The sequence below is a fragment of the Sinohyriopsis cumingii genome, chromosome 8, assembly GCF_028554795.1.
Source record: "Sinohyriopsis cumingii isolate HCF-2022 chromosome 8, ASM2855479v2, whole genome shotgun sequence".
Lineage (NCBI taxonomy): Eukaryota > Metazoa > Mollusca > Bivalvia > Unionida > Unionidae > Sinohyriopsis > Sinohyriopsis cumingii.
In genome coordinates, this window is record NC_142968.1 from 40,550,498 (window position 1) to 40,570,484 (window position 19,987).

General features: G+C 34.3%; 1 protein-coding gene across 1 annotated transcript in view; it reads right to left on the minus strand.

Annotated features, from left to right (window-relative positions):
• Positions 1–7,074: 7,074 nt before the first annotated feature.
• Positions 7,075–19,987, minus strand: part of LOC149793338 (uncharacterized) — a 49,345-nt gene continuing 36,432 nt past the window's right edge. The window contains exons 4-7 of the mRNA XM_089968984.1: positions 16,044–16,304; positions 11,653–11,766; positions 9,191–9,381; positions 7,075–8,329 (exon numbers count right to left, since the gene is read on the minus strand). Coding sequence (XP_089825110.1) covers positions 7,982–8,329; positions 9,191–9,381; positions 11,653–11,766; positions 16,044–16,304 — 914 coding nt within the window. The 3' untranslated portion in view covers positions 7,075–7,981. The remainder of the gene's footprint in view (positions 8,330–9,190; positions 9,382–11,652; positions 11,767–16,043; positions 16,305–19,987) is intronic.

Consider the following 19,987-nt stretch of genomic DNA (forward strand, 5'->3'; position numbering starts at 1 on the left):
ATATGCACCTGCCTTGTTAGAAATGAGATAAAAGCGGTAAATTACTACAATTTGGGAACACTGACGTTTTCACTAAGATTAAAATAAACGAATTTTACTAATGTTGAGACTCATGAATTACAACACATTTGGAAAGAAAGGAATAGGAAAAAAATGTACCCAATTGCGAATAAACTGGTAGTGCTGTTTTGATTTTGAATTTTCTTTCTTTTCGAGAAGATCATTATCAATAACTGTGTCATTTTGTTAATCATTTGTTAATTATCCTTAACGTTGATGTCATTGCATCCTCTCCATGCATACGATTATATTTGTTCCTAAAACATCAGAAGAATCAACAAAATCGAGACAGAACGCAAAATATTATATTCAACGAATCAAAAGCATAATACCCAATGTCCAATTAGCTTAATTACCTAACAAATTAATAAACGATGATTACATTAGTTTTTACTTTAATGCCAATGATACCTAAGTAAAACTAAACAATAACGGAACTCTTCTTTATATTTATATTCTTTCTTCTTTCAAAATTATGCTCATAAATGTGAGAAAGCTTTGTATTAATTATGTCCAAATAACGATGATCACGTGGAAAAATATACAATAATACCATAAACAACAGAAGATGAAATTGTATATACTTGTTTGATCTGTGATCACATCTCTCTGAAAATACGTAATTACTTAATTAAGTCATGATATTTTGATGCAATTTTATAGGAGGCCAAAGAGTAATAACAAACGCTAGCTCGTATCGAAATATTTTATAGCACTGTAGAATTAGTACATCGCCTGGTCATGATGCCGTTGTAGATGTGTAAAACTTTTCATCCCGAAAATTGAGATAATGCCAACAACAGTATTATCTTAAACATTAAATTCATGTACTTCAGTCCGCTTTTGTAAAAGGAGAGTGAGGGAAGATAGGATGATGTTATTTTGTTCCTATATTCATATATGAACGAGGAAAATAATTGCTTTCCTATCTTTATATAGGCTTATCTCAAGTTATATGACGTAATATCACTCTTTTCATAGGATTGAAATTTTGTTCTGTCTGTTTTGTCTGGAAGCAAAAACTCGCTTTCGGAACCTATAATGTGTTCGATATGTCTGTCATAGACGATTTAGATAGCATTTTATCATTATGCTGGAAATGTTCCGCACATGTTGTAAATTAGTAACACATTATTGGATAAAAGGCATGTTGTAAATATATAACCAATTAACAAAAATGGCCTTTCAAACTCGTTGCTGGTCTGCGATGATGTATGTGGAGCAGCCGTGATGCTCATATATATCTAAATAAATAAATGAATGCGTTACTAAATAGTGGCCATTACTGTACAAGAGAGTTTACATTAAGTAACAGTACACAATAAAGCCCATCGTTTATAAGTTTTTATTTATTTATTAAATAAATCTTCGCCAAAGTCTATTTAAAGCATACTATTGTGATCACTATTATTGGGTCTTTAGCAGTGTTTGCCTAAGATAAATTACAATTAGATTTCGAGAATTTTGCAAAACGATTATTGGAGAAAAGTACAGAGTCAATAGTTCTAAGTAAACAAATTCTTGCGTCATCAAAGGCGCTCCAAACATACAGGTCAAAGGCCATTTTACGAGTTAGTTTGGGCATAGTCAGGAAAATATGTATATCCGACATTTTATAATCATATTGTACGGAATGAGAACAAATAAATCAGACCATAGACAATCAAATTCGGCGTCTCTCTGAAATTAATTCGCTTTACTCCCATGACATGAACGACAAACACGCTGTGATTCATTGACTAATTGAACTTGCATTGTTTTTAGATAAGGTCAACTAGTTTACAAAATGGCACAAATGTGATCTAGTGTAACAGATTAGGTCAACCCAATCTTACTGCTTTCTTAAGTCACGTAAATTTATATGATCAGCAAATAAATGTGAGGTGAATTTACGAAATAAGGGGTTGGGGTGAGAGTATTCTGCCGAAGAGTGAGTTTAATCTCTAAGCTCGATTTTTTAGCAAATGTGGTTTATAATAAAAGGAAAGTTTTCTTTTCCTACGTTAATACCGGATATATTTCATCTTGTGGTACCAAAAACCTATACATTTAAGTCGAGGCTTCGCCACTCGTTAAAATATCACGTTTTTGGTACCACACAATAAAATATATTCGGTATTAACTTAGAAAAAGAAAATATCCTCTCTGTATTAGTCAATTACATAGTTTTTCCGATAAAGAAAAGTAAAAATTGTGCAAAACAGTGAGTAGGTTTAAGTTTATTTTCTATTAACATTGAATTTGCTTTAAATATGTTGGTGTTTGTCATCCTGAAGAAAAATTTATTACTTGTACTTTCGGAAAAGTTTTTTAAAAAATGTTTTCGGCGGAAAACAAATCGGTGTACTAACCATTTTATCCACAATGCAATGCTTGCATTTAATTATTATAACCATGACTACATGGGAATTAGGGCGACACCGGCTAGTAAAACCGTATTCGTATCAAAGACATTAATCGGCTGTATAGACCTCAATATTTAACAATAGGACCAATGTTTTTTGTTGTTGATTTTTGTTGACCAAGACTAATCCGCATGTGAAATTTGAGGAAGATATGTTATGTCCAACCCATAAATTGTCAGAAGGAAGAACAGATTATTCCAATCCCACATAACGAAAACTCGTCCTTCTCTCTATACCTTTCGCCCATTTGTGAGACTGTTGAGGCTGAGATGCATGTATACGCAGTTATATTTATGGAGAAATGTGTAAATAAGTATGTGAAGAAAAGATTGTTAAGTGAAAGTGGTGTTAAAAGAGGTAATTATACTGAAACAAATTCCCAATAGTATGATTTTAAAAAGTTCATAAATAACTAAGTATATAAACTTTGAATGGTGTTATGGTTTGACACAATTCCGTGACAATGTGGCAGGTTGTAACGGCCCTCGTCCCTGTACAGCGTCGGTTTGTCGGCACAAATATAAATAAAGTATTTAACGTTTAAAGCGGGGCCGGGGGCGGGGGGAGGGGCAATACCATCTGGATTCAGTAGCAAGACAAGGTCAAGACTGCTGAAGATGGAATCGGATGCAATGGAAAACCAGGACTACATATGCGCCTCGTTATCTCTGTGCGCTCCAGTCCTGAGGGCTGGTAGTGTACTAGGGCTAGATGCAGTCTTGTATGCCAGGAGGGCTTTCCTCTTTGACTCGGTCATGGGCTCCATCTCCTCTCAGTCGGCCTCATGCCAGTCGGCATTTTTTTTTCCCGTAGGCAGTGATGGCTGAATTGTATACAGCGTCACGGAAGTGGGAACACTTGGAGTCGGTGGTGTCACTCGACGTTTAGTCAGGAGAGTTCTCTGTCAATGACGGCAGACTTCCATGCGTTTTCAATTTGCTGCAGATCAGCATGGTCCTGATGTTCCAGCTGGAGTCTTTTTATTTCTTCTTTGATTCTTGCCTCGTGAGGAGTTTGTAGCCCACTTGTCGAGATGGTTCTTGAAAGTCAATGCACCCACTGACGCAGACAGGCCATGGCGGGAAGTACCTTTTTTGACTGAGGTCTGCCCTGCTTGAGGCGGGCAGTAGCTGTCAAGTGAGACATTGTGATCTCTCCCACCGTTGGAAGCATCCTCTGGCGTCAAGCTCTACGTCAATTAAGCTCTGACTTAGAACTGGTAAAATGCTACTTCCCGTGTTGTGCCGACACCTTACGACGACGCTGTAGTGTCCTATCCAGTGGAGCTACGAAGCGTGGGCAGGGTGGTATGGAGAAGCAGTTGTTGCCCATACAGCAGATCCCCCCTCTCCACGCAGCTGGTGGACCCAAGGGAACGACGAATGCTGATACAGATTGGCACCAACGGCTTCACAGGAGTTGCCCGAATGATGTTGATGTCAATATCAGACCATGATAGGGACTCCGTTTCCGGAGTTTCTGTCGGGGATTACTCCCTTAGCCTTTCCCGTGAGTGGGTATAGCCACAAGGTAGCAGAGGTTTGGAATCGGAGTTTTCCTTCTCTTAGATGAGCTACCGTCCAAGGTTTACGAGTTCCATCTACTCGAAGCGACTGGTTTTAAGGCGCCAGTGGCCCGCCTTCACTCCTTCTCCTGTTAGTGGAAAACGTGGTCTGTCGGACTTCAAATCTAAGCCACTCGCGAAGGCCAGGAGCATTTTAGTTGACAAAGGCAATCAGAAACGCAAGCTGTATGGGGAATTTCTGGAGGAGTAGGGCACTTATCTCCTACTCCCACCCCGGCAATGTCATGTTTCGACCGCACAAAGAAATATTAACATCGATTATATTATTTCCTCAACTCGAAAAAGCTTCCAATAACCAATATTCTTAAATACATTAATATAACTTTAGAAAAGAAAGCCCATTGTTTCTCTTTTGTCTCTGAATTTAAAAATAAACTCCATAAATAGTTTGTTACTACTAGCTAAATATTCAGGTTGTTTTCTTTCACAATAAATCATATTCATCGACCATTATCGACCGCCATCACAGCCCGTTATCTAGGTCACTGTATTTACACTTCCGCTACCCCTGTACCTTCCGTCTTTTATGGTATTTTGTCACTAAGGTACTATAAATCGCAACAGTTTAGCATCATTCAGTTTTATTAAATCGTTCATTTAGTATTTTATTTTAACCAATCATCGTGTGAAGAAAACAAACACAAAATAAAAAGGAAAAATAGTGGTAGTTTTTTTTTCGTTCTAAATGAAAGGTATGAGAACATGCACGCTATTCCCTGTAAATACAAACTGAATGAAGCAAGGGTGATTTTTATTTCAATACATGGGATTCTCTACCAGTAAATATCATAAACAGTTACCGATTTTACAGTAATGTTTTCGACGAACTCTTAAGAATCTATTGTAGACGAAGATAGCGAAGATGACATTTTTTGTGAGAATTATAGTTATCTTGCTGAAGTTGCTTATATTTTATCCTCGCTAAAATTATTCCATGGAAAGTACCGTGCAAATCTAATGATAATTTAATTTTCCTGCAATCGAAGTAAACGTTTTTGGTTTTTCAATTTTGGAATATGAAGATCTTAAATCATAACTTGCCATTTTTCTTAGTCTTCAAATCACGGGTCTAAATTTTCTAAAATGTAAAACAAGAAAGATTTGTCTAACTTCGCCTTATGTTGGACGTGACCAATAATGCTAAACTAAAACCCTTGATTTTCAACAATTTCAAAGCGCATTTGCATTTCATTCACTATTTCACTATGCCCCTTTTTCTATATTTTTAATATACACACGTTTGTACGGACATCTCATTTCAGTATCTATGGAATAACCGTAAAAAATAATTGTACCCCACGTTCTATTTCCCAAGGTATTTAACTGAATTATTTAATCCCTTACCTTACACAATTTTCAAACAATAACTTTCTGCATAACCGCATACTTGTAAAAGTTTGGAAACGATACAGTCAACGAGTTTAATGTTATATCCATACTATCTTTAAGAGCATGCGTTCGATGTCGTACACTTCGTCTTTGTTTAGGTCACTCATCTTAACATGGGCAAGTAAAGCGTTCATTTTAACACGTCCCCATTCATATCTTTCAATATATAGACAGCATTAATCCAGTGACACGAAACAATTCGGTAGTCCAGTTGTGTAAGTAACCTGTATGCGTTTGGTTTTGCCAGTGCGATCCCAATCTCCTGCTGCTGACAACACTCCACTTTCATGGGGACAGCCACCGTCAGTACATACCAAATAGGCGCTCAAAATCAGTCACTTCGTTGTCGAGAGTCACTTCTTGGGGGGGGGGAGACACTATGACTATTTTAGAGAATTGAAGATGGGAGTCCTTCATTGTCTTTGCCGTATAGCGTGTACGATAAAACTGCAAAGTAATCAACATAGAAGATCAGTCTCTTGTTCAAGCATGCTCTGAATTAAATTGTATTATTCTGCAGTGAGAGGACGATTGAGAAATGACATCTAATTACAACTTTTAATTAGCTGAGATTTAGTTCTTTAGCATGTTTGTACATGCCTTTGTAAATACACACCACACGTGGGGAAGATTGAGCATGTTTGTACATGCCTTTGTAAATACAAACCACACGTGGGGAAGATTGAGCATGTTTGTACATGCCTTTGTAAATACACACCACACGTGGGGAAGATTGAGCATGTTTATACATACCTTGGTAAATACACACCACACGTGGGGAAGATTGAGCATGTTTGTACATGCCTTGGTAAATACACACCACACGTGGGGAAGACTGAGCATGTTTGTACATGCCTTGGTAAATACACACCACACGTGGGGAAGACAGCATGTTTGTACATGCCTTAGTAAATACACACCACACTTGGGGAATATTGAGCATGTTTGTACATGCCTTTGTAAATACACACCACACGTGGGGAAGACTGAGCATGTTTGTACATGCCTTTGTAAATACACACCACACGTGGGGAAGATTGAGCATGTTTATACATGCCTTTGTAAATACACACCACACGTGGGGAAGACTGAGCATGTTTATACATGCCTTTGTAAATACACACCACACGTAGGGAAGATTTAAATGTAGCAATGTACAGGTGAGAGACTCATGCAAGGAATAATTCTGACTAACCTGTAAAAAGTCTTTGCAAATAAATTCAATATCTTATTTCAGAATAAAACAAGTTGTCTGAAGAGAGAGATTCATCTCAGCAGATTGTGCATACCATATAATTTGAGTACTGTTTATAAACTATGTAAATGTTAACATGACTAAGGTAAAATACAAAATGTTGGCGCTGGTAGTTGTTGCTGCTGGTAGTTGTTGACGCTGTTGTTGCTGATGATGTTGTTTCTTTTCCCAATACGTACATTTCTTACATTAATTATGGCAACTTCTCTATCCTTTAGAGAAGACAATCTTTAGGACTATCATCATCAGCCTCCCCGTGTTTTGAAGATGTCTGGCCGTGGTCATTTTGTGTTTTATGAAGAACGAATAGTTACGGGAAAAAGACTGCATTGGGCAAAGCATTGAGATGTAGAATTTATCCATAATTTAATAATCAAGAACTCAACTTAATATGTTTTACATATTATCAACTTGAAAATACCATTCCTTATTTATAATGTAATTTGTAAAACATCTAGAAATGTACATTAAATTAAGCGTATAATCTCTGTACATTCCTATAAAAAATACTTTTCATTTTACCTTAAATAGTTAATAAGCTATATATTTGCCAAGATATTCCTAAGATAGTTTCCTGAAACAATTTGCAATTCATTATATGAAATATTTACATCCGTCGTAGACACTGTATCATGATCTGTGTTATGAATGGTCTTAAGAACATTTTGCGGATAATGAACACAGATTCAAACGCAAGAATATGACATGTCGGATGACATCAACTTCTGGCCTTACGTACAAGATGTGAATATATTCAGGCAAGCATGCCAACTATGCAGTACAATATGCAGTATACAATTACTTGCTTAAACATGTCCATTCTCAAAACAAAGTTCCATGTAAACCGTATTACAGTCTGATAATATACCCGTCATTCCATTTCAAATATATTGTAATTGGTGTGTTGGCCATACTGAATATGTTGACCATACTGGATGTGTTGACCGTTCTAAATGTGTTGACCATACTGGATGTGTTGACCGTTCTAAACGGGTGTTCAAGGATGAAATGATGACTAATATAAAGTCAAAATTTTTATGACTTCTTTTTAACACGACTGAAACTTTAAACTCTAGCAGGATGCTTTTGGTCAATGTTTCGTGATATATTTACTTGTAGAAAATTGTGTTTTTTATATAAACACTATTATACATTCGCAGCTTCAAAACAAATTGGCTAGTGATGTAGAGTTAAAGAAACAAATGGGATACAGATATTTCAGAGTTAAAACATTCATTATGTAAGTCAGCAATATGTAATCGTTTCTTTGTCAGTAATTCACGGATACTACAACTCATGAATTGGGGTTATATAGGTTTCATCTATTTCATCCGTTTCGGTTTCTTCAACATGACATATTTCAATAGGATGTGCATGATCATCCATTAATGCTAAGTATGCATGATCTGTTTCAAGTGCGTCTATTTCCTCATCCTGAAGTATTTCAAACGAACGGTCTAAATCTTCATTTGGGGTTAAACAGGTTTCATCTGATGCATGCACGTGCGCTGTCTCAACATGGCATATTTCTAGTGAATAAGCATAATCGTAATGTTCAATACTTCTTCCGGTTTCATGTAAACTTTCGTTGATTACGTTGTCTATCCCGTGATCGAAATCTGCCGACAGCGCATCCTGAAGAAGAAGAAGACGTATGAATATATTTCGGAAACATTTACTGTTTTAACCAACCAATGAAATCAACAGCTCGGTCAATAATTAGGTTGGAAAGAAGGCTTTATACTAGTAAGATCAAGTAAAGTTTGCGAACTAGGTAGTGGTTAGAGTATATATTTTGTGGACTGGAGGGTAACACAGATGAGTCGATTCAAATTGATTACAAAATGACCACTATCGAGATATTTGACGTGGTAAAGAAGTTATCTAAGGTAAATGATGCGCCTATAAACCTAATAGGCATTGCATACTTTTTAAAATTTTCCTCAGAAGATAAAAAGTGCCATACCATAATTGTTGGTCGCATATGAATGTTCATAGTAGTAAATTGAAATGGAGATGATGGATCGGATACGTTTACTGATGACACTCTGTTTTGGTGATATTTTAACACCATAATTACTACAATCAATTGCACCATGACATTCCCACGTTTCTTGATAGGAAACAGTTTGTCGCCTGCCAATCTTTGAGGATTTGTCTCCTTTTTTATATTCCAAGCCAACAAAAACACCATAAAGTATTAGAAATGTCCGGTATCTAGCTAACTTTCTAAGACGTTCACAGGTTACATAATATGCATAAAGTTAAACTCACATCAAATATTTCATAAATATGCAGTCTCATGGGACAGTTAACAGAAACACTGTTCCAACAATTTACACATTTGATAATGCACATAATAGCTGTAAATTCAGCATAGACACTGTGTACAGTTAGAAACTTATTCAGATTTGAAGAAAAACATATTTTACTTCACTATGAAATACAGCCAGTGAGAGAGAGAGAGAGAGAGAGAGGAATATCGTCAAATGTTACTTCATTAATAGTACTGTAAGGGTCTTCTTGGAGGTTTGGTCCACTATTGTTTTGTTGTGATTCGTTAGGATACACCAGTCTCGTAGTCCGCCTGGATACTCCGTCTTGTATTGATGGAATATGAAGAAGTCTGTCAAGCCTTTCTAATTCTTTCCGAACTACTTCAATGTCTGTCTGCCGTTCTGTGGAATCTGTAACAATTTAAAGACCAGTCAGGACAATAGTAATCGATTTTGTATGTAAAGTGAAGTGTTATTTCATTCGCTAACGTATGACTCCTCTCCTTCTTAAATATTGTGAGTAAACACTACATAAACTGCTGTCAAAATACGTTCTTATAGCAAAAATGACACTTCATTCTGCTGCACACAATTCGAAGAAACTATATTTACCACATAGACAGTTGTATATGGTCATATACAACTAATAATGCAAGAGCTATTGAACGTGCATATGTGTGGTGGAATATACTGTTTTGGAGAATGAAGCCACTGATTGGCCCAAATTAAATTCCTGACTTTCAAAGGCGATTTATGAGTCAGTTCTATGCAATAGTAAGGTTGGAATTATTGCATATTTTAAACGTATCGATGTTGTCGCACAGGTAGCCCTGGATGTAAATTATACTATTTCTCTTCTTCTTCGAACGTTTATAGTGGGCACCTACATAGGATCGTATTTTTTTCGCCTTATTTGGAGAATAATACGACACATACTGATGCTGCTGCTGTAGTCAATATTTGTAACCCGTTAAATTTAAAACTACTTGTAAGAATATGAAGACACCTACTCTACTTGACTCTGCAGTAGGTATGGCATGTTTGCATCAAATTGACAATTCCTTACATTCTAAATATTTGGTTGCTATATGCAGTATTAATACATTGTCTTCAAGAATGTATGATAAACCATTGGACCAGTGGTCCTTAAAAATATATGAAGAAAAGGCTGGATCATTTGTCCTAAATACATGTAAGAAAGAGTGCTAGGTCAGTGGTCCAAAACTTTTGATTAAAAAAAGACACTATACCATTGGTCCTACAAAAGCAAACACAAATTATGAAAAAATAGTGGATAGCTGCTTGAGAATTTAAAAACTTTAAAAACCTGATTTAAATGTTTAAAGTGTGTAAAAGAATGTAATCTGGTTACTAATAGTATTTTGTCCGAAAGCGCCTAATTTTAAAACTACTTTCTTCTTCAAATTTATTATAAATGTACCTTGTATTCATGAATTATTTTATTTGTTTTTTATAAATCGAATGATAATAAATATATAGATTATATCTTCAACACGAAGCGAATAGTATGTTATATGTAGGTATAACCAGTGTTTACGAATAAGAAGTGATCTGATGTAAGGTTGTTTACCCACTTTTCCTTCCAAATTTCCACGTTTACAACGCTCGAACACTAACAAGAAAATGATTTTAAACGTATATTGCTTGACATACTACCTAGCTTTATTGTGGTGTTATAATGATGAAACGTCATATGGCATAGTTACCTTCTCACGTGGTGCTTCGTATGTGTACTGATAGATAGATCTGTGTGTGTGAGTGATTTGGATTTTTAACTTTTGTTTAACAATTTCTCAGTCATATCGCTATGGTTTCTGCATTGTGGCAGTTAATAGGGATGTCTAGCACTGGGGCATCATGAGGCAGATATGCTGCATGATGTCCCACCCAGTCACATTATTCTGACACCAGGTTAACGAACAGTTCTTCATATATAAATTTTAAAATGATAATCAAATTAAGATAAATGATTCACATTTGTCATCCAAATGTTGTCATGCTTGATTATGATGTTTATATTTCAGGAAAGCCAAGGGTAATGACAAAAGAGAAACCCATTCTTGGCCGGCGGTTTGAAATGAATTGCAACTCTTCTCATGAAATCGAGTCTGTGATATATAGGTGGAGAATACATGGTGCTCAGATAATATACATGTACAATGGAAATGCACATTCTATCCCCAGTCTGCGCATGAATGACCACTTAAGCCAAGTTACATGTCAAGTATGTTCGAATAAAACAGCAGAAAAATCTCAACTGTAGTCTATGAAAATTATGCTTGTTCAGTAATCCTTAAACAATACATGTAATATGTAGGTTATTAAAATTATATTAGATGAGAGAGAGAGATAACGTTCGCTGTTTGGCTGATAAATCAAGAGATGAATCAATTTCCAACTAAAACGAAATGATGATAGTAATATTGTTCGACTTAAAATCCGTGATTCTAAAGATGAATCTGCTTTAACACTTTTAGCTGCTGCCATTCTCTGATAAATTACAACATTTTGATTTGGTTTTGGTGGTCACAACGAACCTCTGAGTGGTCAAGAACCTTGTTTACTCTTCGGTAAGACCCATATCCAAATCGATAATTACACTTGTTTAGGAAGTGCGGAGCAGTAAAATTGTTTTGCGTCTTGAGTGATGTAAAATCATACCTATTGCTCTCGTTTTGAATTTACGCCTACTTGTGACTAATAGTACAACTCCAAATATAACAAGGAAGACGGAAATAATGACTGGTGCCTTCCAGTATTCTTCTGGTCGGACAGCTGAAAGAGTAATTAAACGGCATTTTAATTTATGTATGTCTTACCTAAGGACTCAAAACAACGAAGCATTGTGCACCAGGACATTACACATTCTTTCTAGACAGTAGGAAGAACATATACATTATAAAATGAGACAAAGTGGATTGTACTTGATGTTGGCACAAAATGTAATCAATTATCTGATAAAACAAAACAGCATCGGAAGGGTTTTTGAGTTGTTGTCATCAAATGTGGTGTCTGAGTGCAATCATATATTTGAGAATGACAAAAGTACAAAGATATAATCTATGAATCAATCATTGTTTCGTAACACACACACACACACACACACACATATATATATATATATATATATATATATATATATATATATATATATATATATATATATATATATATATATATACAACGAATGCATAGTGGTTGTTTCGTGAATTTATATTCTGTTAAAGGTCTGGAAAATGCCTCTTTCTTTCTGAGATTGCACATCAAGCAAGTTTGTATCATTATGTAGCTTAATTGTGTTGTAGTAAGGACACATTTATTTTAATCGTTTCTGCAAGTCTTGACATAAATTTGTAATATAGGTCGAATGGGATAAATGACATCAATGCTGCTGCTACTACTACTACTGCAACTACTACTACTACTAATACAACTACTACTACTACTACTAGTAATAATAATAATAATAATAATGATAATAATAATAATAATAATACTAAGGTGGAAATGTATTAAAATATACAGGACGCGTATCATATACAACAAATGCATGAAGTACAGAAAATAAATATTATCTGTCAGGAGGCAATGAAATAACATGAAAATTTCTTCTTTAAACATTTATAGACTTATAGTTAAGATTGTACAGAATATATTAATTTCATCTTAAAATCAGCAAGCGTTGTGCATGATGGAGTAAATGTGTTCAGATAATTTGGTACTGGAATGTTTGGGACTTTGCATATGGGGATTGGTTTACTGTATTTTGCTCTATCTTTACATAATATCCAAATGAGTTTTGCAACTGAAGTTTCATAGTGTATTATATAGTTCTTTTTATAAATGTTATATCCGCTTTAAACGATGTGATGAGTAATGTCCACAAATGATAAAATAAACATCCAATTGAGGTAACATAAACCAGTTGTCAAGGGTTATTATTTGTTCTTGTTAAAAATACTTAAATCTGAATGCGATAATAGAGCTGATTTGTACTTATGTAAAGTACATAAGGTTGTAAACTGTTACTGCTAAAAGTATTAATGCGTGGCACATGGAAGCCTGCTTTGTCCGCTATAAATAGAATGATTTCTTTTACTTTTAACTTTTGAGGAGCGATACTAAAAATTTGATTTAATGAATTTATGTACATAGAGTTGTTGATCAATTAAGTTGAAAAGTCAGAATTTAGTTTACTCTCAGTTTCTTCTATATTTGTACTTATAGCTTGAGCACTGTAGTGTCCGCATGCATAAACATATCAGTATGGTCAGATACCATGGGGAGTTCATTAATTCACAACGAAAATAAAAATAGTCCTAAAGCATTCCATTGAGGAACTGTAACGTGGATGGACCACTCAAAATGTCATTTAAAAATATATATTGAGTTATGATATTTAAATATGAGATATAAATTAAATTTGAATATCAAAAACGCCCAATCTTCTATAGTGAAGATTTTTAAACGGCCAATATCTTGGAAACTGACAAATAGCAATAGTTCCTCTCCACAAATTACATTTATTAATAGAGGATACTATAAACCAATTTCAAGCAATATTCACCACTTTTTAATGCAATTTTTTAATTGTTCTACGATCAACTGTACAATTATTTAAAATGTTCAATATCTTAATTTGTCCAAATTCTTTTAAGGAGCAATGTTGCTGACTGTTTAATTTTTTAATCTTATTTAAACATTTGTATGTATTTTATTTTTTCTAAATTTTATCTTAAATTTTTTTAATGTTATCAATCTATTAATTTCAGAAGGACGATTTTTAATTTTCTTAAAAGTGTTCAAGTGCTATTTTTCAACAGTTTTTCTTTAGTTATGTTTTAATTTTATATGTTTAAATTGTTATCATGTTTTAAACATTTCTTCAAAAGTTTGAAATTTTGAAAATAAATTTCATTCTTTTAGAGTTTGCTAATTTTTTCCAACCTTTTTGTTCCAAATGGTGCATACTTTTAATTTTGTTTTTCAAATGTTACATGTATGTATGTATGTATGTATGTATGTATGTATGTATGTATGTATGTATGTATGTATGTATGTATGCATGCATGTGTGTGTATGTGTGTGCATGTATGTGTGTGTATGTATGTATGTATGTATGTACGTACGTACGTACGCACGCACGCACGCATTCATGCATGCATGCATGCATGCATGATTGCATGTATGTATGTATGTATGTATGTAATGTATGTATGTATGTATGTATGTATGTATGTATGTATGTATGTATGTTTGTATGTATGTATGTATGTATGTATGTATGTATGTATGTATGTATGTATGTATGTGTGTGTATGCATGTGTGTGTATGTGTGGGCATGTATGTATGTATGTATGTATGTATGTATGAAAAAATAAAAGTTTGAATTTAAAAAACCAGTGCAATATAAAACATTAGGATGCACAAGTTTAAAACACAAGTTGAAACATAAAAATAAAAAAAATAAATAAATGGTACACCGCGAGTTTCGTACTCGCGACCTCTTGTTGGGTAGCGTGGAGTCATAAAAGAAAGTTTCAAAATAACGTTAAAAAAGTATTAAAATAGTTCGAACATAAAAATAGCAGAAAAAGTTTTTTTAATATGGATGCCGCCCCAAGCTTCGAGCTAGCAACGTACTTTGGGGAAAGCGTTATACACATAAAGAAAGACAAATGTGTGTGCTTATATTTCAGATTATGCATGCATTAGCAAATAAACGAGTAGAAAATGAACTTATTAAAAAATTAGGATTCAGGACTGGCAGTTTCTTTATTTGCATGGAGAGAGAAGAATGTAAATTATGTCCAAATCAGCGATAACATGTTTATATTTGTAATATGATAGAAAAAAATCTAAAGATAAAGTTTTCATTAGGATAACTACAGCCAACGCCACCAAATGGTCTCGTCCTAATGCCACCAAATGGTCTCGTCCTAATAGAACATTATAGTACGTCACTAATCAGATAACTTTCATTCATATTGCGACATTTTTTGCAGAAAATCTGTCCACAGACCATACAGATAAATTAGTCAGATAAATATTCTACAGCGTGAATTCAGTTACCGATAAACTCACGATGCGTTTTAAATTTCTAGAGTTTCTATAGTTTTGTGGCAATGTGAATTGCGAGACCATAAGACTGTAAATCAAATATATATCAAGACCATGATACAAAGTCACATTCATGAGAGCACTTTTATAAATATATATCTCGACCTCCTTCGCATCAAGGTTTTGGCTTTCATCAATATTTGGAAAGGACATTAACCCAAAACTGCAAAAAGTACAAGGAAATATGTTGACACATACAGCGTTAATATAGACACCCGTCTTTCCACAAAAAGTTGCTAACGGAGTCAGTAACATCACAGTTTTGCTGGAAGTTTGTGAAAGCAAGAATGTCTGAAATAACGCTATACATACACAAAGACTATATGTTCCTTGTTGGATACTCTCATGCATAGTCTTAACTGAAATATGGCAAGAATTACATTAAACCAAAGCTTATATATCCATCTGGGCGAAAAATGTTTGTGAATGCTAACAGTGTTGCTGGTCATGTCCATGGCAATATTCATCCTAACATTGTTTGTATGTACATTATAAGCCTAAAATTATATGATTAGACAATATTAATAAAGCATCAACAAATACACTGTGTTATGAGTTCATTTACTGTCCAATCGTTTCCGTTTATGTCACTACTTCATACGAAGTAATTTTGGCATGCGACACAATATGAAGAACATCCAAGTATGAGGGAGATGAAAACCCTCCTTCCAACAGTACAGGAAACTATATTCTCCACTTCAGACAAATGGATTAAGTATCTTATAAATCCTTAAATTATAGGATCACATTGCCGAGACGAATTTTTGTACGTTTTGTACGTTACCTTGTTTATATTAACATGATAATGTTCTGTTCAATGGAAATATTCGCTAATTTTATCAACTAATGCAATTTCAATTTTAATTATACCGTGAATCTTTGCTCAACAACCGATACAAAGATGATATAAATTGCTAGTAATCTGACCCACCTTTTACATGATGCAAATAAATGGTGTTAGATTTCGATGTATAATTTGTTTCTTGATTTGTAACATGACAAATGTAATATCCTGCCATTTTTGAATCAAAGCTGGTGATTTCTAGTTTGTTGCTTTCTGTAGTCTTGTGACCCTTCCATGAAAATGTGCAATTTGGATTGCAATTGGCGTAACAATCTATTGTGAAAAACTCACGATCCTCGAGATAAAAGTTGATTTGGTTGAGACTCAGGGATATATTGTCTGGTCCATCTGAAAGTAAATTACCAGGACAAGAAATGACATTAAGAAATAAGAATTTCGCTTATGAAGAGATATTTTCGTTTGATCATTTAGTTAACGTCTATGTTTGTTATCTACTTTGTATGGACAATGTTTGAAATATAATTTAAAGATATTATACACAGCAAACACAATATGATGTTGAATTTTCAAATAAATCATCTTTTATGTGGCGATGGTGTGCAACATGCACACGAAGACATGCCGTATTTTATTTATTGAACATAAGTTGTCAGGATTTTACATGTTCCCCATATAACACCACCTAACCACGTATATGGGGCATTACTCTAATTTGGTTCCTTTCCTCATCTTTACTTATGTTCTTTTATTTACATACAACACACGCATACACATTCACACACACACACAATGTCAAAAATAATGTACAAATAGAAACATTCATTTACAAGTCACAAGGTGTTTTATTTGCATGTTTGTTTGTTTGGCGTGTAAGTAAAGATAAAACTAAGACATCAAACCAAAAGGGGTCAAAAAGGTTTATAAAACTAGTCACTTCTCTTATTCACTTTGATGTCATACTTTTCCTGCCCTTCGTATGATCAAATAATCTTGTTATAACAGGTGGGATTTGGGATTTTTTAATGTAGAGCTTGTTCTGTATATAATATATTTTTGCAAGTAAAATTAGAAACATCTTTTCGTGTAATTTTAAACTTTGGGTCGTAATTTTGGATCCATTCCACAACTGATTTCCAATAATGTTTAGTAACTGAATAGAATAAGTGCTCAATTTCTTCAGTTCCCTCCTTATTTATCATTATCACTTGAATTAAATAATTTTTAAAAACTGGTTTGGAGCTATACTAATATGTATAAATCTAAAATTAAAGCTAATCAGGTATGTGTCTTTTGTATAAAGTGTAGCCACAACAAAAGAGTTGGTCCACTAATTTACACCAATTGCATCTGCTTTGCTGCATGGACCAAGTTAGATCTTTATAAATAAATTATTCTTTTATCTTACCCCAAGAAGCGACGTTTCGTCGAGTATAACATGGAAGGTATTTTCACTTTCAAAACAGACTATTACTTTTCTTTTTCCACTTTAGTGGCATTTTTTAGATAAAGGCAAAGGACTGTATACAATTATTAATTGTGTTGTTTATTTTATTTTATCAAACCTTAATAGAGATCCTTCCATATCAAAAAGGCGTTTAATAAGTACAACACGGTTGGTTCTCCACCATGTGCATGATTTAAACTTATCTATAATTACAAAATTAAGAAAATCTCGAGACAAATATTATTGAACAGTTGATGTTTCATTTTTCCATTGAGATAAAGCACAAATAACATCCCGCCGAAAGATATTTTGAATTGTTTTTGAGATTTCTTTCAGTTTGGGGTTTTCCAAATTTTGACAACAGTATACCTCCAAATGTTTCAAAAATTTGTTCGGAAACTAGCTTTTACCAGAATCCATCTTCATCCAGGCTAATGCGCCAAATCTAGGAAAGTTTGATATACCATGTAAATAAGTGCAAATTTATCAAATTTAATCAGACTTCCTTAAAGAGAGGTATAAGAGCATCTTTGTTTACCCTCTCGGTTTTGCCATCTCAAAAACAATACATTTTGGCAAAATCAATGACTTTATCAAAGTCATTTTCCAGTAAGGGGTAATTTTCTTCTGCTTCACCAGCCGAGCAATTGTTTTACTTCCTTCATCTTCGTCAAATAATTAAGTTTAGCCATATCCTCCAAATTCAAAGAGAAAGTTACTTCCAGTAACCTGAACTTGGCGATTGACCAGTTACTATCAATATCGGGATATATTTTTTCATTCGAAATTTTTTTTCCAATCCAAATAGCTTCTGCTTTCAAAACATTGCAGTGCAGACCTAAAATATGCATGGTTGTCTTCCAAGACAAGGAGAACCTTATATAATAAAAAGCGTCATTAGCCCTACTTGGTCCATTTCATTATAAAAAATGTCTGTAATATTTGTGTTCTCTTTTAGTTATATTGCAAACGGTTTAATTCCTATTATACATAGGTATGGTTTTAAAGGGTCTCCCTGGCTACAACCTCTCTCCAAATTAAAAAATGGGGATAACTGTCCAATATTAACGACACAATTTTTATTTATTTATTGTACTTAACTGTCATCCACTTACAAAAAGAATCCCCAAAGTTAAAATATTACCGGGCATTCTCCAGAAAGTCCCATTTAGCATAGACGATACTGTTTCCAAGTCTATCAGTAAAAAAAGACCAGATTCGTTCGTTTCCTCAAGACACTGCATCAGGTCATACAAAAGTAGTGTATTCTCATCAATGATTCTCCCTTTCATAAAACCTTTATGAATGTCACTAAAACTAAAAGGGAATACTTTCTTGACCCTAGAAGCAATTTATGTTGAAGCATTCTTGTAATCTACATTATGTAGTGAAATTGGTCTCCAATTTTTAATGAATTTTCTATCTACATCTTCTTTTGGAATGCAAGTAATGAATCCCTGAGGCTGAAATTTCGAAAAATGTTGAATATCATGTCGAACATTTAGAGACCTAAATTGAAAGCCGCTTTGAGCTTTCCAATAGAATTTGTAGAATTCAATAGTAAATCCATAGGAACCATGGCTAGTTTCATTTTTTATTATTTTGGTTGCTAATCCACATTCTTCAAACCGTCACACGAGTATATTTCAAGGTCTGAAAGGTTTTTATCATGATTTAAAATAGCGATTATGAGTTTTTAAGTTATTGTTGTTTTTGTTTCTTGTACAATATTTCATAAAAATCTTTCTGGTGAATTAATACCTTTTATGATTCGTTAGTCTTCTTCCATCTTCCATAATTAACTCTTATATTTTTTTGCTTATGTAATTTCTCTTATCAAAAGTCGGGAACTATTTTGTTTAAATCACCAATCTCACACCACCTTGCTTTTAATCGTATGAGTATACATTCCACTTCTTTTTCTGATATCTTCTAAATCTGCTTGTTTTTGTTCAGTTCTTCGGTAGGGTTATTATTTTGATTCACTAAACTACAGAGGCGTAGCTGGGGGGGGGCAGGGGGGTACATATGTCCCCGGGCGCCAAGGTACAGGGGCGCCAAAATGAGGCTTACAACGTTACATTATAATAAGTAAACAAGGGTAATATTCAAAAATGTGATTAAACGGGGAGGGGGCTGGGGCGCCAATTTTATAGTTCGTCCCGGGCGCAAAAATATCATAGCTACGCCTCTGCTAAACTATGCAAGATCTGTATTTCAGTTTCAATTTTTTTAATTTTTGTTCTTGTTTTGCCTTAGCTTGAGAATACGTAATTACTTCTGATCTTATAATCATTTAAGGATTTCAAAACCAATTGTTCATTGCAAATAAATTTCACCAGAATTGGGTTGTTCTTATCGACTTCACAACAGTTAGATACACATTTTTTAACCAACTAAATATATTCATCATGCTTTGGGGCCCCGAGTGCTCTGCCTGCGTGGGTTCGCGTCTCGGATTCAGCCAATGTCGGTATGTGAGAAAGCTTACCAGTAGCTTCTCGTGGGTCGGTGGTTCTTTTCGGGGGTTTTCCCGGGTTCTTCCTCCACCATTAATACTGACCGCCATGTATAGCCTATCGTGTGCTGAAAAATGGAGTTAAACCCTACAACAAGAACAACATCA